The 24,159-nt window shown below is 39.7% G+C and overlaps 1 protein-coding gene across 3 annotated transcripts in view; it reads right to left on the bottom strand.

Moving 5' to 3' along the window:
• Positions 1-1,010: 1,010 nt before the first annotated feature.
• HTR7 (5-hydroxytryptamine receptor 7) overlaps positions 1,011-24,159 on the bottom strand; it is a 78,551-nt gene continuing 55,402 nt past the window's right edge. The window contains exons 2-3 of one of the 3 annotated variants that reach the window (XM_014785531.2): positions 10,484-11,242; positions 1,011-2,701 (exon numbers count right to left, since the gene is read on the bottom strand). In XM_014785531.2, coding sequence (XP_014641017.1) covers positions 2,632-2,701; positions 10,484-11,242 — 829 coding nt within the window. In that variant the 3' untranslated portion in view covers positions 1,011-2,631. Of the gene's footprint in view, positions 2,702-8,785; positions 11,243-24,159 lie in introns of those variants that run through there. The other 2 variants (XM_004427816.2, XM_087432260.1) reach the window with 2 other exon arrangements.

The following is a 24,159-nucleotide window of genomic DNA, read 5'->3' on the forward strand; positions in this document are numbered from 1 at the left end:
ATCTACAAGCATCTCAAGCACATGACACCATGGTAAATGCTTTAAGAATTATGAAACAGTTTCCAGAAAACCTAGGAACTGTATGGGTGCCTCCTGTTTAATATTTACAGAATAAAACTAAACACTAAGGAAACAGTCATTAAGGTATCTTTTACAAGTACTTTACTTCCCAAAAAGCATTTCCCAATACTCAGTCTTGCCAGAGATGACAGCTGATACCCTAGAGTGAGAAGAGAAATTAGTCATAATAGTTATTCTTGCTGAACAGTCATAAAATATACATAAAATGTTTACTTCAGTGATTTTCCCAACTCTCAGTTAAAACAAAAGCTGTACCTTTGGCATACATATGTTAAATAGTATAAATTGTTTGATCTTTTTCTCATTCTCTGTCAATGTCTCCCTTTTTCTTTCATTTGGCCACCATACTTGTAAAGCACAGTGGCGGTGCCCAGCCCCTGCAGCCAGAACCGGGCAGAGAGTTCAATAATCAGGCGTTCGAGGCAGGCAGGATAAAGAGCCAATTTGAATAACTAAGGTTCTAATAAAAAAGTTAAACAAACACATTTGAAAACCTTCATCAATCTAATTAACCATAACGCCCTGTCTTATACTACAGGAAAGAAAGATGTCACAGCCCGCAAACTGCTATAGCACTTACTCTCCTCTACGGTGACAATCGGAGAAACGCCTGCCTTCTATCTGATGGCACACTCCTTAAAAGTAAGGACTTGCTTTACCCTTTTTTGTTCCCTTGATGTCCACAGTGTTGAATGTGGCAGAAGCCCAGTAAATACTCATTAATCAAATCAAGGAATGAATGGTCATTCTTAAAAAAAAAAATGTTACAAAATGGACGAATCCTCACAGTGAAATGCAATTCATCACAGAACTGTCTCAATTACCTGTTAAGATTTTAGCAAATATATAAAGCTCGCCCTTCTGCTATTCTATATATAGCAACATTTATGACATCAGACCTTCAATTAAAAATCATTACTTAAGTTGCTTTATTAGAGCTATAAATAAACTTTATTTGATGTAATGTAATAAAACACTTTCAAATTTAACAACATTTATCTGACAGAATTAATCACTTAAATTATGAATATAAGTATATACAGTCACTTCAGCAGATCCGCAGTTCGGGAATTTGTACAAGCATCATCTGCAAGGATGGTGCCCACCTCCCCTTTCAGGACAGCAGACCCTTCCCTGTGTCTGGTGAGAAGCAATGTCAGTGGAAGTTGAAGGAAATCCATAATCCACGTTGGAATTCCACATCGTCCTGTGAGAGAACAGCTACCCTTATTGTAGGAAAATAATATCCTCTTTTGCTTCTCTTTTATCAAATGAAGGTTTGCATTCTTTTTTTCCCCCTTAGAGGTATTCTTTTCTGATCTAATATCTTCTGTCATATGTATTACATAGTACCATTTCTTAAAAAAATACTGTCCACAAAGGGACCTTTTCTGTTTCATTACCTGCCCTTAATGTCTACCACTTTGGAGAGGGAGAGGGGGGAAGAACAGAATTGGCCAGGCACACATTTGATTTAAGATACAGAGAACACATAAACAAATCCTCTAGAAGGAACAGGATAGTATTCTGGAGCATTTCCCAATAGAGGCCCAGATGACCTCCAATTCACACAATTCAGTTTAATACAGTGCTGCTCAACGAGAACAAACATGTTGATGCTCTATCTCCAGAAGCCTTGCAACCTTTCATGGAAACTCCATTATTCCCATATTTCCTTCCAAAAAACACATAGTTTTGGACCAGCCCCTAGGCCCGCTGCACCCATGTGTAAATGATAGTTAAAAGTTCTGTACCAGTAACCATGTTAATATACAGTGCAGTTAGGTAGCACTCGCTCTCTACCCAGGTAAAAATCCTCACAGAAGGAATCCTCCTCACCTCTCAGGACCCCTCAGAAGAAGGGTGAGTGCAAGAAAAACGTTTATTCAGGTTTTATGATTCTCTCCATCCTGAGATCTGTTCCTGAGTTATGCCATAACAATAAGTGAGTTAACAAAGAAAGCACGTTGGTGGGGAAATCACAGGGACCCTGCAGAAAAGCCAAACTGTTTGACAGAAGCTTTAAATAGACACTACTCTGGGAAATCATTTGTACTAGCTGATGACAGGAGTCTGTTTTCTAACATGGACATGCAACATATTCAACACTATGCTTACTGCAGTTTGCTTGAAAAACACCCTTCTGTCCTACAACAAAATACATCCTGTCTCGTGAACGATTCCTGAATATTCACCACAATGCCTCCACTCTTAGAAGCACAGGAAGTGTGCACTGGAACTTTCTTCCATTTGCACGGACTCAGACATAAGCAAAGCACCAGAAACTGTTTCCTTTCTGGAACTTAGTTCTGTTGGTGCACTTATGGCTGAGCTGATCTGGCTGTTTTAAACCGAGAACTATTTTCATTTGCACACAATAGCACGGATCCACAGAAAAAAAGGAGAGGTCACCATCTCCCTCATGATATACTTTGTACAACAGATCACCCTGCTCGTCACGTTTTAGCCATCCTGAGAAAGGACAGAAGCCGCACTCCATTCCGCAGTCTCAGCAAATGATTCGTTCTGTTTCCACCTGTCTTGCCTTTTTTATTTCGTCTCCATTATTCCTCTTTTGATCATGTCATGACTTTTTTTTCTACAGTAGTCAGAGTTTTGTCTACAAAGAGAGAGAAAGGAGACAAGAAAATGATTTAGCAGAACCATAAATGTGAATTTTCTTTTTGTGGTGGGTGGATTTAATTTTTACAGCATTCAGTCATTTGAATCATTTGTGGCTTCTAAGGGGTTATGAGCACCTGTAAAGGGAAAGAAAAAGTACTGTGGCTCTTTTCGTAAATTTTACAGCTTCTATAAGTTGCCAGGGCCTTAATATATTTGCAAGCCAGCCCCGGATAATCCATGTAGAAATTCACTTTCGTAATACAGCTGTAGCCAAAAATGGTTCTACTCTCAAAAATCCTTGCAAAATACTACTGCACTTGCCCTACTCAAAAAGAATAATGATCACTACTAATGAGAAGCGTTCTCGCCCTCCAACCTAGGAGGGTGCATTATAGGGAGTCATGTGTGCAGAGACCAGGAAACCCCTCCTCCGTCACTTCCTTCCTCCCAAATTCACAGAAGTGGCGTGAGTCATGGAGAAGTCTTGGCCAATGGCTGAGGAAAAGTCTCTCTCTCCTTGGCACAGAGCCACATTCCCCCTAGATCCACACTCCCCTAACTCTGTACCTTCACAGGACTCGACTTACCAAACTACATCCGTGTGCTTGAGAGCTAGGTCTGTGAGGTTCCAGGGCCTGGCACGGCGCCCCAGCCTTTGCCTCCTCATCCTATTGAGTGCCCCTCTCACTTGGCTATCAAGACTCAATGGATGGGTTTTCCCGGTGACAGGATCAGTTTCTCCATAAGACACCATCACTCACTTTGTCCCTCCCCTCACACGAGGGCACCTAAGGAGAAGCATTGCGCTTCAATGGGCTCTGGGTATCTGGGAGCAGGCACTGGAAACAGGCTGTGTCCCGGCTTGGGCTACACACTTATTCTTAGCCTGGGGCCTCTGCCTCTTCTCAGTACAAAGGAGAGACTGCACTTCCTCTGCAATTCAGGGCTGCTCTGCTCACATCAGTTCAGGAACCATACAGAATTCCTCCAGGCCTCAAGGTGCAGCACCATCTCCACAGTCTCCCTTTCCTCACCACCCATCTGCTAGTCAACTTCCAACTTAGACATCCTTGGCCTCTTTCCTCGTCTCAACGCCGCCACCCTCCCAGCGTGGGCCATCCTGACAGGAGACCTCACTTTCACGCTGGTCTCCTAACCCATCTCCCTTCTTCCATTGTGAGCCCCTATTTATACTGCAGTCCTGGCTTCACTCCTGCTCAAAAGCCTTCACCTCTCCCACCACATTGCCCACTTGGCCCTCCATGCTGACCCCAGTCTACCCGGCTTCCAGGTACTGCTGAAGACATGCCCCGGGTTCCTTATCCACCTCCATCCCCATCTGCCTCTCTGTCCATACTGTCCCCTCTGCTTTGAATAGCCCCACCCCTGCCATCCCTTCTTGTCAAAATCCTACTCTTTGTTCAAGACCACCCAAATATCACCTCCTTCATGATTTCCACCGTGGATATTTTCTCCCTAAGACATCCTCCCAAGGCTTATTTTTCTTGTATACCCATCTGTACTGCTTAATTCTATTTTGTGCTACGTGTATTTACTATCTACTAAGAAAACAAAAAAAAAAAATTAGAAAAAGCAAGAGAGGCCAATCGCCTGCCTGTCCCACTTTAAAGAGACGTTGCAAAGTTAAAATGTAGGCAAATGCAAAGCATGAAGCAAAGCTATTATTATTACTATTCGATGATTTAATAAAAATAAAGTGCTGAATTTCAGCTAGTTAATGATGAGGAAAATACTACTGTAGGGGAAAAAAAATCCATGAATAGTAAACTTTTTGTTTATTTCCATCCTTAAGGCAACATCCCACCGTAGATACCAGGGTTTCAGGGACCTTGATGCCTCTTCCCGACTTCCACCGGGACCCAATTCGTTTTATTTCTTTTTAATCACTGGTTTCTATAAAGAAAAGGTAGAATCACCCTGAACTCCAAAGCTTCCGCAGAAACGCTGGAACAGCATATTGACAGAATTCATGGCAGGAACCCAAGGTTACTCCACTATGCCTCACCACTGTAATCGACAGAGATCCTAAGAGGCTCTTTGAAGCGAAAGACAATAGGATCACCAAAGAGAAGAAGGGAGAGGGAAAGGAAGAGCTACTCCAAAACAATTTCATGAAACTCTTTTCCATGAAAGCATTTTAGAAACTGTTTTTCAATATTGTTCACAATAATGGTGTCAAATAACAAAAGCAGTCAAAATGTGACACTTAAAAGCAATTTATGGCAACTCAAAGCAAATCCATAAACAAGGTCTTCAAATTAAAAAGAAAAAAAGATGAATTCTTATTTATATCACATTGTCACACTTGGTTTTATATTACCAGTATTCGAATACTTGTGAAAAGGTGACAAAGATTATAATTTAGCATAGTGAATTAAAATTAGCAGTGAAGTATGCATAGCCTTTTCTCTCTTTTCACTCCCTACCCCAAGGAAGATTCTGGAGTGCCTGCTGGACTCCAGAACCTCGTTATGTTGATCAAGAAAATGGGAAGAAATAAGTAAATATTTGGAAGTAGCAATACACAGTCTAGTAGACTGTTTACACAGGAATAGAAGAAAACTATTATGTAGGAGGAAAAATAGACCCAAGAAAGCAGAGGGAGGGGCAAAAATATAAAAGACTAGAACCCAAGAAGCCAGAGGGGGAGAAAAGGGCTGGAAAGATTAGTGGGAGGAGCTCTGAGTCTCTAGGCTGGCCCAAGAAGTGTGAGCGTTAGAGAGATAGTAGAGGGAACAAAGGGTTCTAAGGTTTGCTGTGAGCTATGGATTGGACACCAGGTCATTTCTCCAGCGACTCCAGGGAGTTGTGAGTTGTTTTGTGTTATCCAGCTGGTGTTTACTTAAATACAACTGTGCCAAATGAGGACTGTGTGGGGTGTTCTAATTACCAATCTTTTACTAGCCACCACCACCATGTCTACCACCTCCCCAGCCCACTGGACTGTGAGCTTCCAGAGGCAAGGATTGTCACTTATTCATCTTTCCATCTCCTGACATGCCTGGCACTGTGCCTTGTACAGAGTAGGCCCTCAAATGTTTCTGGAGAAAACAAGCCAATAAAGAGACTCCACTTTCAGCCAACATCTTCTAATTCAACCCACATGGTGCCACTGAATCAGTCTTCATCACTTGGATGATTCCATTCTCCTACTTGCAGAGACTCAGTCAATGGTTTACTACTGTCCACTCTACAGTTTCTCAACTTTAACACTATAGACATTTTAGGCTAGGTAATTCTTTGTTGTGGGGGGCTGCCTGTGTATTACAGGATGGTTAGCAGCATCCCTGGCCTCTACCCACTAGATGCCAGTAGGTCCTCCCCTCTCCCAGTTGTGACAACCAAAAATGTCTCCAAACATTGTCAAATGTCTCTTGGGAGCAAAATCACCCTTGGTTGAGAACCACTTGTCTACACTAAAATCTCAAATTCCTGGGGCTGGAATGGAAGATCCATCATAATTTAATCTCATTCTACCTTCCCATTGTTTTTACTAAATCTTCCCCCACACCAATGCTTAGTTTCAGCCAGACTGTCCTTTGCATAACATCCCACACTGGTGCCTCTACAAAAAATGTTACCTTCACCTGGAATGCCATTTCTACACTCCTTTAGTTATAAATGCTTTGACCACCTTCATAATATACTCCAGCCCATATCCTTCAGGAAGTCTTCCCAGATCAGGGTTAGGGTAAGCTCTGAGTTATTTTCCTCTCCTTTGAATCCTATAGCTTTTCCTGTCCCCATCTTTCATTTGTTCTTATTATAAAAAGGGTGAATGTGCATATGTATGTGTTTATGTATGGTCTGCCCCATAGAAATATATGCATTAGGACAGGAAAGACATCATGTATTTTCTGTATCCTCCTCAACACACGGCACATTTATAAACAAGCATTTAAAAAGGAGTCTTCCAAGCAACTAGAAGGATGTGCAGCTATGACATACAACTATCTACTGGGGCTTTGGGGGGAAAAAATAAAATAAATAAAATCTTTAAAAAGGAGTCTTCCCACATTGGAACTCACTAGAAAGCTGCCTGATACAAAATTTAATAGCAGCTATCTTAAGTCTCTCATTAGAAATTTCCTAAAGTTAATGGATATTTAGGCCAATCATCCCAAATGATTTTAATATTCCATAATTATAAATAAAATCAATAATTATAAATTCAAATAAAGAGATTTAATGAGGTAATAGTCATTTTCTTAGATGAGGGGAAAGCAAACTATGACCTGTGGGCCAAATCCAGCTGGCTGTCTGTTTTTGTAAATAAAGTTTTATTGGTACACCACCATACTCATTTGGTTACTTGTGTCTGACTGCTTTCTCAGTACAAAGGCAGAGATGAGCAGTTTCAGTAGAGACCTATGGCTAGGAAAGCCTAAAATATTACTGTCTGGCCCTTCACAGTAAAAGTTCACTGACCCTTGTCTTATAATGGACAGGAAAACAATACCCAAGCACAGAGGCAAATATCCTTGGACATTACGTTAGCTAATTTACTTTTATAAAAGACACAGTATCACGGAAGTTAAAAGCCCTTTTGAACACAGCTTTCCTGGGCTCAAATCCAGCTCTATCACTCTCCATGTGTATGACTTTGGGAAAATTATTTGACCTCCCCAAGCCCTTGTTTTGTCATCCTCAGAATGGAGATGAAGAAAACCATCCTCTCATAAAGTTTTAAGGATGAAGTGATGTAATTCACACAGAGTGCCCAGCATAGTGCTTGGGAGTGAATCTTCAAAAAATGTAGGTTATTATTATTTTAAACTGGAAAACCTGTTTGTGTGACATATGGAAAATGAGCATTTTGTGAATTACCTGAATTATGTGTGAATTATTAGCTAAAATAATCAATAAAATATTCTCCAGTTCTTTGACTGTGTAGGACCCATACAAACACAGTGGTATTTTCTAGTTCAGGACCTCATTTGTTCTTTTCTGGTTTCTGCACTGGCTGCTTAACTGGACCCCCTGCCACCAGCTTTTTATTTTATCTGCCCTTTTCACTGCTGCCAGAGAGACTGTCCTCCAACACCTCTCTCAGTGTATTACTCTGGAGAACTGAAACCAACATGCTTTCCTGTTCCTGTACTAGCCAACTCTGGGACTAGGCAAAATAACCCAGCTACTTGTTCCAGGAAATAGTTGCTTCCAAAAGATAAGACTGCACACCAACTAAAATAGCTTACTTATCAAGACTAGCAGGTTGCTCATTAATACTGGCTTCAAGGCCCCCACTTAGCTGTACCCACCAATCCAAAGCTATAATGTCAAAAACCCTGCCCAGTCCTCACTAGTTCCCCACCTTAACATCACCCAGCCCAAGCCCTAAAACTCTATCAATATCCTTTCTTTCCTCCATCTGAGAAACTACCAAGACTCTGTCAAGGAGATGTCCTCCCGTGCTGTAGTACGTCTAATAAACTTAACTTACTCCTATTAACAGGTTTTTCTAATTGTCTTCTTAGAGCGCTGATGGCTACAATCCCCGGCTCAACAACATTCAGTAGCTCTTCACTGCCTACAGAATGAAATCATCTGACAGGCAGTGTTGCACAATGGTTAAGAGCACATGCATTGGGGTGATTCACACCACATCTACCACTTAGGGGCCATATGATCTTAGGTAAGTTACTTTACGTCCCTGAGTCTCCATTATTCTTCTGAAAATTGAGGATGCTAGAAGCACCTACTTCACAGGTAGAATGGTATATAGCATGCAGTAGGTATTCAATAATTATTAGCAATTACTACTTTTATTTATCATCTATTATGTGTCAGGAACTGAATTAGATTCTGCAAATAGAAATCTGACTAAGACATAGCTCCCTCCCTGAAGGAATTTAGAATCTGGTGGGCAAACCCTAGTGGTCAATTCAATAAGAATCGTATAGTCCTGGAAAGATCCCTGGCGATACAGGTTGCTCATAGTGCATATTCTAGAACCAAAAATTGTATTCTTTTAAAAAAATTTTTCAACTTTTTTATTGTGAACAATTTCATATGTACGAAAGAGTATATATAATAAAAGTGAAAATGAATACCTGTGAAAGCTACACCCAGGTCAAGAATTAGCATATCTATAGTCTTACAACTTTGAGTTCCTAGGACAAGAAATGTTGATCTCTGGCTTCCCACATCCCTATTAGGGGATGTTTCTGCCTGCTTCCTTCTAGTGAAGTTAGAAAATAGGCTGAGTTCCTAGAGATTTCCAGAGTCATTTGGGGAGTATGCGAAGTTTGGAGCCTCTGGAGTCTACTGTAATCCATGAGGGCACTTTGTACCCTCTTTGAGCAGGGCTGTTCCCTGAGATAGCTGGGAGCACAGAGGTGTCCTTTGCCACCTTTATTGCACATAAAGGAGTCTAATATATGAAACATGTATAGAAGTAAGATTCAGATGATGTGGGATCTAGACCTGGTGATGCCACTAGCTCACTGTGGGACATCTCACCCTCCAGGTCTCGGTTGCCTCTTCTGTCAAATGAAGGGCTTGGACAAGATGACCGGGAAGGTGCTTCTCAGCTAAATTGGTCCATGTTCTCTGGTCTATTCCTTCCTGCCAGGTTCAATGAAGAGGAACCCTCCTCCTCTCTCACGTCCAGCACTAATCTGCTCTCTCTCTCACCAGCACCTTCCATCTCCTCATTTCAGTTTCTTTCCCCACAGCTTTCAAACATGAAGATGCCTCCTCTACCACAAATTTAAAGCATTGGACCTGCTGACAGCTCTCATTACCATATTGCCTCCTTCCTGCTTTATAATGCCAAATTCATTAGCACGTGGATTACATGTGAAACATCCATTTCCTTATCAGCATTGGCCCTTTGTAATCCTTTTTCAGATCCCAACACTCTCTTGCAGTTGCTTCTTGCAAAGTCACTAATGCCTCCTAAGCAAACTCACCAACTATCTATCAGTTCTCAACTTCTAAAAAAGAGGGCAGCACTTCCTGAAAGCTCCGTAGTTTTCAAGACTTCGCTTCATCCTGGCATCACCCCATACTAAGCACTCTCCTTTGTCCCAGGCTGCTTCCTTTTGGCCTGTGTGAATTTGCTTCCTTTTCCAAAGAAGAATTTATCAGTGAAGGATGAGGTCATCAAAAATGTTTTACTGGAGGGGGCCAGCCCGGTGGCACAAGCGGTTAAGTGCGCGCGCTCCGCTGCGGCGGCCCGGGGTTCGCAGGTTCCGATCCCAGGCACGCACCAACGCACCACCCATCAAGCCATGCTGTGGCGGAGTCCCATATAAAGTGGAGGAAGATGGGCACGGATGTTAGCCCAGGGCCAGTCTTCCTCAGCAAAAAGAGGAGGATTTGCAGATGTTAGCTCAGGGCCGACCTTCCTCACACACACAAAAATATATATATATAAAAAAAAAAGTTTTACTGGATGTAAGAGTAATATCATTGAAAATGATAATGTTAGAAGAATTGGAGATATAAGGACATAATTTGGATGTTATTTATGGAGAAAGGGTGGGAAACATCACCTTCTTTGTCATCAGTCACATCAACTGCAATTCATCAGCAAATCCGGCTCGGCTTCCAATCTAACTAAGCACCTATCTCTGGCTTTCAGAATTCTACTGGTTGGAGGACTGGAGTCTATAATATTCTGAATCCCAATCTGATATGCTTGGGAGACAGTAAGCTAGCTACTGATTCAGGAAGCTGTCTGTGATGCACTTCAACAAGTTCCACGACAAGGTAGGGGGGAGAAAAGGAAAATAGTGATAAACGACCTTACAGCACAAACTCGGGTCTCTCGGGCCTCTCGGCAAGCTTCAGGGCCTCGTGCATGCCTGCGGCCGAGAGCTTCCGGTTGATGTTCCGGTACTGGCACTGGAGCAGGTTGCGATAGGTGGTCCTCAGGTCCCGGTTGAAGAAGGCATATATAAAAGGGTTAATGAGCGAGTTTGCATAGCCCAGCCACAGAAATGTCCTCTCCACCCACAGCGGGATGCAGCTGCAGGCAGTGCCACAGATGAAGGGTCTGGCTGTCGAGAGGAGGAAAAACGGCAGCCAGCACACGGTGAAGGCCCCGACGATGATCCCCAAGGTGGTGGCCGCTTTCTGTTCCCTCTTAAAGATGGAGATGTTTTTCCTTTCGTGTTTGAGGAGTCTCGAAAGGTTGGCACACTCCTCCACCTCCTTCTGGAGCTTCACCATGCCGTTCAGGGAGATGATGCTGTCCGGCTCCTCCAGGCGAGGGAAGCCGGGGAACTTGTGTTTGGCGGCGCTCTTCCTGGCGGCCTTGTAAATCTGGTAGTACATGAAAAGCATGACGGACATGGGGATGTAAAACGCCACAGCGGTGGAGTAAATCGTGTAGCCAAAGTCCTGGCTGATCAAACACACTTTGTCATCGTTTACATTCTGAGCCCATCCGAAGAGCGGCGGTAAGGTGATGGAGGCGGAAAGGAGCCAGACGGAGAGAATCATCTTCGCCATGCATTTCCCATTCTGCCTCACAGGGTACGTCAGCGGCCTGGTGATGCCAAGGTACCTAGGAGAGAAACGGAAGAACATGGGACTTCTGTGATCACACTGATCAACCAGGAAGTGCCAGCAGCCAGGTGCTAGGCTTTATACCTAGTAGCTCCAGTCCTCGCGACAGCCCTCTAGGTAGGCAGCATTATTCCCATTTTGCACAAAGGTAAACTAAGGCTCTGAGATGTTACCTGTTTTATTCCAGGTCACACACACACAATCAGCTAGAGGCACTGCCAGGATTCAGCCTAAGAGCCCTCTGCCTGTAATGCTAGTCTTTTCATACCTTGTAGCTTCCATATTCTGTGTAGTCAGTGAACTAAAAATTAAACATCTGCCTTCCCCAGCTGACCACTGCCACGGAAATCAGCCAGGAACAAAATGTCAAGCCTGACGTGGGATGCTGTGACACATCCTCACAAATTAACCAAGGTCTACCACACTCTGATATTATTCACCCACTGATCTCGGTTGTCATAATTCAGGCCAGCTTTTAATTCATTTTAACTTCCTGTTTGCCCTGTAGTGAAAGCATTTCTTGAAGACTACAGAGAGTTGTGAGATATTTAGGAAATCCTGAGGTTTGGGAATGGAAAGTAGCAAGTGATGATTTTTTCACCCCCAGAATATTCCCACACAAGAGTAATGTTAGAGGAACAATTTATAAAATAAAAACAATCTACCTCATCTCTCCTATCTTGAGAAGGGTCACAAGAAAGAGCACAATTCTGAAAAATATTAAGTAAACCCATTTTTTCTGTGCTTAGTTCTACACAGAGAATAAATATTTCTCCGTCTGTGTTATCAAGGATTTATAATGCAAAAGAGACTCAGCAAACAGAGAAAACATATACAGCAAGATGTTTTGCCAAATGCTTAGTAGTTTTGAGCTTTCCAAATCTGCTTTCTCCTCTGTATTTAACAGTATTAGCTTCTATTTTGGGAAAGATGCGAAGAGCACTTAAGAAGCCAACACAGGTAAAAGCTGGTCATTTTGTTGGTTTTTTTACTTCATTTATGTATATAAAAGATACACTCTTGAAACATGAAAAGGAAAGGTACAGAGAGTCCCCAACTTAACAGGTTATTCTCTGAAAGTCTGTCGGTTGGTAGGTTGGAATTTAAAAAATAATTATTTTTGTGCTAGAAATATCTTCACGTGTTATGCTTAAGTTATCTCTCAAAAGTTGAAAATCATGCTTTCATAATGAAAGTTAGCATCACTGCAACACTTACAACAGGGCAAAATTGAAATATAGTAAAAAGGAATAAGCCAGATTTGCTTATTCATTGAGAATATTTATTCATTCCTTCAACAGATGTTAATAGAGCTCCTTCTATATGCCAGGTACTGATTAAATGTTGGGATATGGCAGTGAATAAAAGAGACAAAAATCTGGAATGCAGGCACCTGGGGATTCATGTAGGGGCTGGACGGGAGCACTGAGCCTCGAAGGGACTCCTGGTCCTGCTTGAGGATTCAGGTGTTGGTAGCACCAGTCCTTTGTTTCACAGTGTCAGCTCTGCCTTTTCCTGGATAAAGCTGACCCACGAGCACTAGCTCCAGGTTTATCAGCTGTATAATTAAGATTATGTTTTGGCTCCCAAATAGAAAGAAGGATGAGAAGGAGGGATGTTTTCCTGAGAACCCAAGAATAAGAGCTGAAAAGGAAGGGAAAAGAGAGAAGGAGGCAGGAAGAAGAGAGGGAAGGAGGGAGAAGGTGGGGGAAGAGGAAAGGGAAAAGAGAACAAGAGAAGGGAAGTGTGACTAGGCTTTGCCTTCTGTGGAATTATCTGAAACTATCTGAGTTTTAAGCTATGAGAAAAAAAATTTAAGAAAATTGAAAAAAAAAAAAGGCAGATGAGGAAACTCATGAAGAAAGGTGTTAGAACTGGCTGGAAGCCCACAACTAAGCTGATCCCTGCCTCAAGGCTGAATGCAGAAGTTCCATTTAAAAAAAAAAAAAGTCTCCCTCTCTTTGCTTTGGTTCAGGAGCTATCTCCAAGTTTTTCCTGCTGGAACTCCTCAGCAGACCTCTCCTTTTGGACCCAGTCTTTGCTCTCTCCCAACTTTGCTCTCTCCCAACTCCTGTGGATGTAGCCTTTTGGCTCCGCCTTGTTTCCCAGCTCCCCCAGGCAGCCTTTGCCAGGACCTGGACTTCCATTATCTTCTCTCTTTCCCTGTAGTCACAGGCATAAACTGCTTATTTCCAAGCCTGGATCTGGCTGCCAAAACCAACCCAGCCCGGAGGTCCTACAGGAGAGAAGTTAGTTCATACAGTTCCCCAGGTGGCCACCAGATGGCAATGTCAGACCATCTTACACCTACTTACTGGGGGGTTGGGATGGTGGGTAGTTAGAGCAATAGGTGTTTGCTGGAAGGACGAAGGAGGATTACTCACAACAAGAAAAGAAGTTATATTTTATTTGTGGGGTTATACAAATATTGGCAAGCCTGAAATTCACAACCTGGTAAACTCCTATTCTTGAAGAAGTCAGTTCCGTTTTCCCTTCCATTCCTTCACATTTTCCTTACTGAAACAGATTTATATTTTCAGGCTTAATTAAATCCAGGCTTTCTCCTGCTCACACAAATATTATAGAAGTCACAAAGATTAATCCAGAGAGATTAATCGAGTACCAAAGTTCATCTCAGAATACTAAATAATCTCATATGAACAGCATGCTTATTCATTCTAATATACTTAGTCTGGCCTATATTACATTTCAATGATGGGGATTGGCCCATATTCGGTCCTTCCTGGATCTACAAATTATATTCCATAAACTGTCCTATTTTAGGCTCCATTCTCTGATGGTCTCAAGTCATGGCCTATAGTAAGGTAGTTATATTTACTTCTTTAGTCTCCCAGGAGAACTTTGAAGGCTAAAATCAATTGAAAGATGATTCGAAAAAGATATGAGTGCTCATTTAAGTATCTGGAAGTAAAATAAAAAAACAAAAGTCAATAGCGTTTTTTAAACAACTAACAGAAAATATTATGGAAGGAAATAATTCCATTCACAGCAAAAATCAAAAAATTAAAATATCTAGAAAAATATTTTGCCATGGCCAGAGCCTAAATGAAGAAAGCATAAAATTCTACTGAGAGACCTAAGAAAATGCTTGAATCCATGGTAGGGGGAAAAAAAAAAACTTTTTTAAATAAGAAAATCAAGTGTTACAAAAGTGCCAATTTTCCTTCAATTAATCTAAAAATATTATACAGCTCCAGTTGAAAACCCTAGCAGGGCTTTTGTTAGTTTGACCAAATGATTTTTAAATTCATCAAGTAAATATGCAAAAATAGACAGAGAATCTGAAAAAGAAGAAAAATGAAGGGATACTTATCCTATAAAAAAATAGTGTAAATCCACGGAAATAAAAACTCAATAATAATTATTCAGAAATAGAGACATCAATAGAACAGATCTCACAAATAGATTCAAATATGTAAGGGAATTTAATACAAGAAAATTTGAGTCATTTTAAATCAGTAGTAAAATGTTGAATATTCATGAAGTTTGACAACTGGCTAGCAATTGGGGTGAAAATAAAACTGGCTTATCTTTCTCCTCATTCAAAAATAAATCCCAAATGGATCAAGGATTATCGTGTAAAAAAATTAAACCCTCGGACCACGATGAGGAGAGATGGGTGAGTATTTCTGCAATCCTGAAATGGCAAAGGCCGTTCTTAACCATGACACAAAAGTCTGACACTACAAAGTGCCATATTGATAAATTTTTGATGAAAATTTAAAAACAAAAACAAATTTAAAAAGGACATTCAGTTTAACTTAAAAATCATCATGTGCAAAGTTAAGAGTCAAATGACAAACTTGGAGTCCAAATAACAATATCCCAATACTTACAGACACTACAGGTTAATGAGAAAAAGACAACCAATCCCAATATAAATATGGAAGCAATCAACCAAAGAAGAAATAAGAATATCCAAAAAGCACTTGGAAATATGTACAACTTCATCAATAATCAAAGGGATGCAAATTTTTAAATAATGACAGAATTTTTGATCATTTGCCAATTTTTAAGAAAGTCAAAATCCAATATTGGGAAAGTGTGAAAAATCAGGCACTCTAACATTTTGCTAGTGGGGGTTTCAGATGAGATAACACTTTTGGAGGACAGTTTGGTAATTAATAAACATCAACATTTACCTTTTGGCTCAGCGATCAGACTTTGACAAATTTGTCCTAAGAAGATAATTGTACAGGTGCAAAATGACTAATGTGCAAGGATGTTAACTAAACACATAACAGAGGGAAAAAAGATGCAATCTAAATATCTATCAATAGGAGACGAGTTAGATAAAGTATAGTATAGTATAAAGTGTAGTAGAGTATAATATATATCATGTAACCATTAAAAATTATGATGTACATATCTATTTATTGACATGAAAACTACAGAAAAGTGGATAGAAAACAATGTCTAGCTCTCAAAGACAAGTAAAAGAGTGTCATTTAATCTATTAGTCTTTACACAGAAAACCAGCTGTTTCTGTGAGTGTGTGTGCGTGTGTGTACACTGAGACATCCAGAAGAATATCTACCAAAATATTAAAAGCAATTTTATCTGAATGGTAGAGATTTAAGTAGTTTTTAAATTTTCCTTTTACTTTTTTATTGCTTTATTTCCTACTGTGAGAATGGAAAAAAAAAATACTGCCATTTTAATTTTAATAAGAAAATGAAAGATTTAAGAGGATTCTTATTCTTAAGTCACCCAAGTGATTTTGGCAATAGAGACTATCTGGTTCATAAAATCTTTAAAAAGCTGATAATTAAATCTCAGATTGTTTTTATCTGATTAGCTTGTCAAAAGTGTTTTATTACATTCATAAATTCACACAAAGGAAACAGAACTCATTGGCATTTAAAATCCCATAATTGCCATATTGGTATTCGGGGAAGTGTTTGTCCAAATTATACATTCATTCTCCCAAATCTTGTAGAGTATAAATCTTACCTTTGAGGGAGAGAAAAGAAAAAAAGCAACCTAGATTGATTCTGAATATTCCCTAATATGCATGGTTAATATTTGTCACACTAACATTTTATGCTCCCTGTTAATTAGAAAGCGGGGTACTTAAAAAGCCTTCAGAATTTAACTTTAAAATGCGTACAAATGTTAAAATATAATAAATCTCAGAGACAAAGGCACCAAAGTACTATATAATTGAGAAATGTATGCAACTCACATTAGGGGTTCCATTAAAGTAGGGGTTTGGAGAAAAAGAGGATTAGGGAGTTACAATCTGCATAGAGAGGGATTGGAAAGCAAATTAACTCTGCTGCCTATCTTCCATTCTAACTGTATAGAAACTGTAGACAATGGTTCTTTAATTAAATGGCTTCTCCTGAGTTTTGCTGCTATAGCACAACAATTTAGAGGGTAAAGGAAACTGAGTAGAATTACTCTGAAATACAGTGGTTTTTGGAGTGTTAGCCTTAAAAAAGGTTTGCAAACTTAGAAAATCTCTTCCAGGAGACTTCCTCCCTTACAGTAGATGAAATCCACTGGAATCTCTAGCCTATGTCAGTGGTTCCCAAAGTTGTCAGATTATCAGAATCACTGAGAAGCTTTTGAAACATACGGATTCCTGGGCCACCATCTAGATTCCCTTCCGAGAAGGTCTGAAGACCCAGGGCTTCGTATTTAGAACTGACTGTTCTGGTTCTTTATCCCCTGTCCCACTGTCAGAGTAGCCTTCCCCCATTCAATTACAAGGACCTTACACTTATCTATGAAGGACTTTACTTTTACTTTATATAGTTCATTTTAATGGTTTGCTTCCAGTTTGGCCTAACAAAATCATCATGAGTCATGTTTCCATTATCTCAGCTATTAGTTCCATCTCCCAGTACTGTGCTAAATGCAAATGAGGTAAGCACGGTTTTTATGTCTTAATCAAGCTGTAGATTTTAAAAAACTGCATGATACACAACAGGGTTTTGCAATCCTTTCTGACAATAAGAAATAAGAATAAATATTTCTCACAATAAGAAATATATTTTCCCCAGTCAGTACAAACACATATATTTATGCATATAAAGAAGAAACTGAGGCATACATATGTGTGTACATACATATGTAGGTATATAGGTATAGATATGTATATATTTATATATATGAAATTGAAACAAAAGTTTCACAATATCTTATTACCATTATAACTTGCAATTAACTCTCTTCTATTGTATGTTATTCTACGTCAGATTTTTCAAATGCTAGTCTTAAAGCACTAAATTGATTTCATGACCCAATAATCGATCATGACCCAAAGTTGGAAAATTACTGGCCTTCAATAAACACATGAAAAGATGTTAAACATCATGAGTCATGAGGGAAATGCAAATTAAAAGCACAACGAGATACCACCAACCCTCATCAGAATGGTTAAAATTAAAAATAATCATGATGATAATAATAATAAAAACTATAATACCAAGTGTTTTGTGAAGATATGGAGCAACTGTAATTCTCATACACTGCTGGTGGGAGTATAAATTGATGCAGTAACTTTGAGGAACTATTTCTTAACATCTACTAAAACTGGATAGAGATAGAGATAGAGATAGAGATAGAGATAGAGATAGAGATAGAGATAGATACAGATATAGACATAGATAGATACAGATTCTATGACCCAGCAATTCTTCTAAGTATACAATGAACATTCACCAAAATACCAAACGTGTACAAAAATGTTCATAGCTGCACCAACGGTAATAGTTCCAGATGAAACCAACCCATTCTACAAGAATAAAATGAGTACAATTCTACAATAGTAGAATGGGTGCATAAATTGTGGTATATTTATACAACGGAATTCTATAAAACAAATAGAATGAACCAGCTCCTGCTTAATGCATCAACATGGATGATTCTTACAAACATAATATTAAGCTAAAGAAGCCAAAAATGAAAGAGAACATACTGTTCAAAAACAGGCAAAACTAACCTATGGTGATAGAAACCAGAAGGGTGGTTACCTTGTAGGGAAAGGAAATGTTAATGGGTAAGAGGGTATATGGGGAAAGTTTGGAGCTCTGGAAATGTTCTATTTCTTTATCTGGGTGCATTACATAGGGAGGTTCACTTTGTAGAAGTTAAATGTGCTGTGCAGTTATGATTTGTGCAGTGTTCTGAATGTACAGAAATAAGCTTGTTTGTTAAAATTACAAGTAAATTTTAGGGGCCAGCCCCGTGGCTTAGCAGTTAAGTGCGCGCGCTCTGCTACTGGCGGCCTAGGTTTGGATCCCAGGCGCGCACCCACGCACCGCTTCTCCGGCCATGCTAAGGCCAAGTCCCACATACAGCAACTAGCAGGGTGTGCAACTATGACATACAACTATCTTCTGGGGCTTTGGGGGAAAAAAAAAAGTGGGGGAGGATTGGCAATAGATGTTAGCTCAGAGCCGGTCTTCCTCAGCAAAAAGAGGAGGATTAGCATGGATGTTAGCTCAGGGCTGATCTTCCTCACACACACACAAAAAAGTAAATTTTAAAAAACACACTGGACTTATCATTTGCCATTAACCTAGATGTTGACCTGTTCTCTAAAACCATTGTAATAATGGGGTTCCACTATGCTTTTAAACCATTTTCATCAGTGTGTCCAAGCTATAATTATGGTCAGGACCAGTAAACAGTCTCAATTCCCCAATCTGACCTCATTATTGAGGAAGAGAATTCGGCTGAAGAGAGAGGGGGCAAAGAAAACAGCAACGAAATTCAACAAAATCTGGAAACAGAATAACAAAAGCCTCCTCTCTGAGAAAATAAATTATAAAACAAGAGAAGAGAGATTCCATTTAGGGAGAGAATCAGACTTAATTAAAAGAAAGAAATCACTTAAATCTAAAAGTACTTTTAAAAAATCCATATACTGTATGAGTTTACTGTTGCTACATAATTAATTACCACAATTTAGTGGCTTGAAATAACACCAATTCTCAAAGTGTCCTCACAGTTCTGTAGGTTAAAAGGCTGGACAGGTTCTTTACTCAGGGTCTCACCAGTCTGAAATCAAGGTGTTGGCCTGGGCTGAGGCGTCATATGAGGCTCAGAGTACTCTTCCAAGCACATGTGGTTGTTGGCAGAATTCATTTCTTCGTAGCTGTAGAATTCATGAAGTTTGCATCTTCAAGGCCAGCAGGAGAGCATCTGCTGCAGCTCTCAATCTCTCAGATATTTAGACCCTCTTTGAAAAGGGCTCACCTAATTAGATCAGACCCACTGACATTCAAGGAGAAGGAATTACATATGCCTTCCTTGTGTATTGAATCTCGGGGCCATCTTAGAATTCTGCATACCACAGATACTTGGTGATGATAACAGAAGCTGAGGATACAGACAATTTTCCACCAAGGGAGCTCTACTTGCTACCTGCTCAAGTTGAGACAAGCCTTCTAGTAAGACTAATCTTGTCTATACTCTATCATAAGGCACTTGTTTTCTGCTGAATTTTTCTGTCATTCAATACAAAAACATAAGGTTTCTCTTAATGTCAACTCGGTTTTTTACCCACCTAATATGTAAAATTCTTTATGTCTATCAAAAACTATCACAGGATTTTTTTAGATAATTACAGAAAGCCATGAAAATGAATAATGTAGGAGATTAATAATGACCCCTGAATTATTTTTGGTGTTAATCACTTCCATTGTACCTGAATTTACAGTAAACTCTGAATTTTCCCACCAAACAATTTTATTCCTCAGAGAAAGAGAGAAATGGAAAGGCAAAGGGTGAGCTAAAAACTTACCAACAACAATAAAACATAGGAATGGCATAAAACCTTAGCTAAAAACTTTAAAAGGTTACAGGCAGGGAAAAAAAGAATATATTTTGTTTTATGATAGCACTAAGTGGCTTCTTATCTCACCCCACTCCATAGAAGCATCACTGAAGAAAAAGGGTGAGTAAACACAATCCCTAAAATTCTAACTAGTGTCCTCTTATCTGGGGAGAAGCAAACTGAGGTGGTGAGAAGCCAGCCTAAGGAAAAGTAATGGAAAACCATCAGGAACAGAAGCCCCAAACAAAACATTTCAGCAAAGGTAAGAAGGGTCACCAGATGTTGTTATATTTCAGGACACTGGGCTGAACTGGGAGATACACCAAGGTCCAGAATGTGGGTAACCCTTAGTTTAGTGGAATGTGCTCTGGTGTAGGACATTTAATAAGAATTCAGAATAAAGAACAGTCCTCCATTAAGGGCATCACTCAGCTGCCGTGGAGTCTACTCCCTTCCCTTCCCCACACTCTACACCTTCAGGCTACAGAAAAGTGGATACAATAAATAGTAGCAGCCTAAAGGGAGAAAATTAACTGACATCAAATAAGGCAGAAGATCAAGGAGAATTCAACCACACCGTCAGAACAAACATTAAGATTTAAATAAACCACCCATGTTAAGAATGAGCAAGATGAAAAAAATGTTATAGCAACTATACTAACATGCTATAATAACAACCACAATGAAAGAAGAAAGCAACAGAACATGCGTAAGACTGTTGAAGAACAAAGTCAAGAAGAAAACACAACCCTCAGAATAGAAGCAGTTTTCTTACAAATATTTTTCACTGTAAAGGACCTTAACAAGTGTATGTAATCACTAAAGCAGAAGCTCAAAGGTGAGATGTTAAAACAGCAGAATGAGATAGAAAAAGAGACTATAGAGATAAGGAAATGAATTGAGGCCAAAACACCACCAGTGCAGAACTAACAGATAAATAAGAAGCAGCTGGAAATAGAATAGACACACCTGAAAAAGCAAGGCAATGGCATGAAGGAAAGGATTGAGGTAATAATAAACAATGCAGAGGGAACAATTTATTCAAGCAATCAGAAGATGATAGACAGGGAGGACACAACAGATAATACGACATAAGGATAATTGGTGCTTCTGAAGAAAAGAAAGAACCCAACAAATCGAACAACAACAAAAAAATGTAAATAGAGGTGCAATATGTAAAAAGTATACAGAGATATAATATAGGACATTTTCCTGAAATCAATGAAAGAGCTGAATGTTATGATCAAAGGGACACATAACATAGTTGGAAAAAATGACGTTGAATTATTATCAACAAGACCTATCCAGGTAAAGTTATTGAACTTCCAGACATGGAAAGATGTATGCAGGCATCTGGAATGAAAAAAGAAATCAAGAAATATGCAAGGAGAAAAAAAATCGGGCTGATTCTCAACAGCATCATTCCATAACAGAGCATAATACAAAAATGTCTAGAAAGATGTGAGTGTGCAATAACATTATACCTGTGACTGAAGGTTATGAAGTCAACAAGTAGACATTCTCAAACATGAAAGAATTTGGGGAATATAGTACCCATAAACCCCTTTTTTGGGGGAAAAAAACAAAATTCATTCAATCAAAAGATGAATCAAAATGAAGAATTTAGAACCAGAGAAACCATGTTTATCATTGAATCTGTTTAAATGTAGAACTAACACCTGCGGGCATTATATTAGAAAAACAGCATGCAAATTTTACAAAGTAAAAATTATAAGCCACAGAATCAGGAGCTGAGGGCAGTGGGGTAGGACACAGTGTTAGAGTACTAATCACTTCAACTTTCATAGTAGGGAACAACTGATGCTGTCTAAAATTGTAAAATGTAGTTTATATAAATCCAACTTCTTGATGGTTTTTATATTTCCCCCATAATCTTCATACAATCTTTTAAGAATTATAGCCCTAAAATTAATAGCTTTTACTTAAAAGTTTTACTTCTTTCTTTTTCATTTTATTTTTCTTCTTTTAAATTCAATTAGTTTTAATATTTTGTTAAAATAACATGTGTAGTGTGATCTCATTCTGATAATTTTTTATCTATCAATTTTCTATCTACCTGTTTGTTGAGTCAGCAAACCAGATAGCCAGCCATCCTCCCAAGTGAAAATTCGTATAAAGAGACATCTAAAATGATACTTACCAAATGTTAACACTGGCTTTTTTCCTGCATAGGGAGAGTTGAGATAATTTGTTGCTTTCTGATTTGTATTTTTTATAACTGCTTGAAATTTCTATAATGACGCATACAATTTTCACAAAAATTAAATTATTTCTCTAAAATATTGCAAGGCCTTTTTTAAAATAATGATTTGAGCTAGTAATTTCATTCACCTGCCAATTGGTCCTTCTTTACAAATCTTTCCATAAACTTGGGAGGTTTGCAATTAACTGTTGGTTTAACCATACACACATTCTCAGAAATTTTTGCAAATTATCTTTGCACTCTGTGTTCTCATTAACTTCTGGATTGTGAAGTAAATCTTGAGAGGAAGACAGTTCTATGCACCCTAATTGTATAATCTCCTAATGAACTGTGGTGGACTAAAGATGGCTATATATTCTTTGCCACCCCTCTCTTTGAGAGGTAAACTCTTCCTCTCTCCTTTATTTTGGGCTAGCCTTGGGACCTGTCTTTACCGAAAGAGAGTGGGGTAAGTGGTGCTGTGTAACTTCTGAGGCTGAGCCTTAAGCAATCTGCAGCTTCTGCCTTCACTGTTCGGAAAACTCCCTTTTGGAAGTCCACCACGCTGCGAGGAAGCCAAGCTAAACGTGTTAAGACAGAGGGCACCATGTGGAGGAGCAGGGAGGAGTCAGACGCAGGAGTGAAGCCTTCTTGGACCTTCCAGTCCAGCCCAGACCCCAGCTGAGCGCAGCCAAGTGAGTAATCCCACATGATGCCATCTGGACTCGAAGAACCACCCACACGAACTCTGCCCAAATTCTGACCCACAGAATTAGGAGCAAGAATAAATAAAAATAAAGTTACAGGATATTAACTATGCAACAATAGATAACTGAGACAGCATACCAATGCCGTATTCACTTAACTAGCACACTATCTTAGAAGTTGAATTTACCGACAAGCACCTCACCTCATTATTAGGAATGAGTCTGTCCAATCGTACTGCTTTAACCTAGGACCTGCAGCCCCTTCAGGTGAGCCACAAACACTTACTGGTGTTTGAAGCAGCTCCAAAGTTCATTCTATGCCTGCTTTCACTCTGATTCCATCTTGATTCATTTATTCATTCAAAGAATATATCCTGAGTATCTACAATACACCAGGTACTGTTTTAAGGACTGGGGACACAGTAGTGAACGAAACAGACAAAAATCCGTGAAGCTTACAGTCTGAGGTGGGGTGGAGAAACAGATCATAAATAAACAAGTAAAAATACATAGTGGGTCGGAGAATTATAATGCAGAGGAGAAAAACAGAGCAGGGGAGGGGAGTAGAGAGGTCAGGGTGGGGTTGGGGGCGGCTGCAGTACACATTTGCATTGTGATCACAACCTCGAAGCCCTTTCATCTTGACCTCCCAGGCTAGGTGTTGGAACCTCAGCTTTTCCTTCAAACCGGAGCTTGGCTGGTCCCTCTAGGTTGAAGATCCCCATTATCTCAAGCAGGAGTTCCCCAACTCAGTCTTATTCAACTGAACCCAAACCCTCCCCCTGCAAGGGCATAGTTAAAGAGCACTGACTATGGGCCTATGCTGTCTTCCCTCCTCTAGGGCCTGGCTTCTAAATTATTTCTCTCTCTCTAACTTTTCGAGGTCACAGATTTGTTCTGTTCCACTCATAGATATAAATGTCTGTGTGGCTGCATGTGTATATACCGCATGTATATAGTATACTCCACTCCATAGTGCTCACCCCCTTTCACCCCAAATTAATTGAACACATCATCCCTCAGCTGCTTGTATTTCCTACCCACCCACTCCCTTCTGATTCTCCCAGTAATCCGGCTTCCACCCCCCTCACCCAAAAGCAGTTTACTCTAGAAAGCCACCTCCATTTTAGCCAATTCTAATTGTTTTTTCTCATTTCTGATAATTCTCTATTTCTCTTCTCCCTGAAATGTGATTG

This window comes from Ceratotherium simum, chromosome 6 (assembly GCF_057802395.1).
Source record: "Ceratotherium simum simum isolate JZ-2026a chromosome 6, ASM5780239v1, whole genome shotgun sequence".
Lineage (NCBI taxonomy): Eukaryota > Metazoa > Chordata > Mammalia > Perissodactyla > Rhinocerotidae > Ceratotherium > Ceratotherium simum.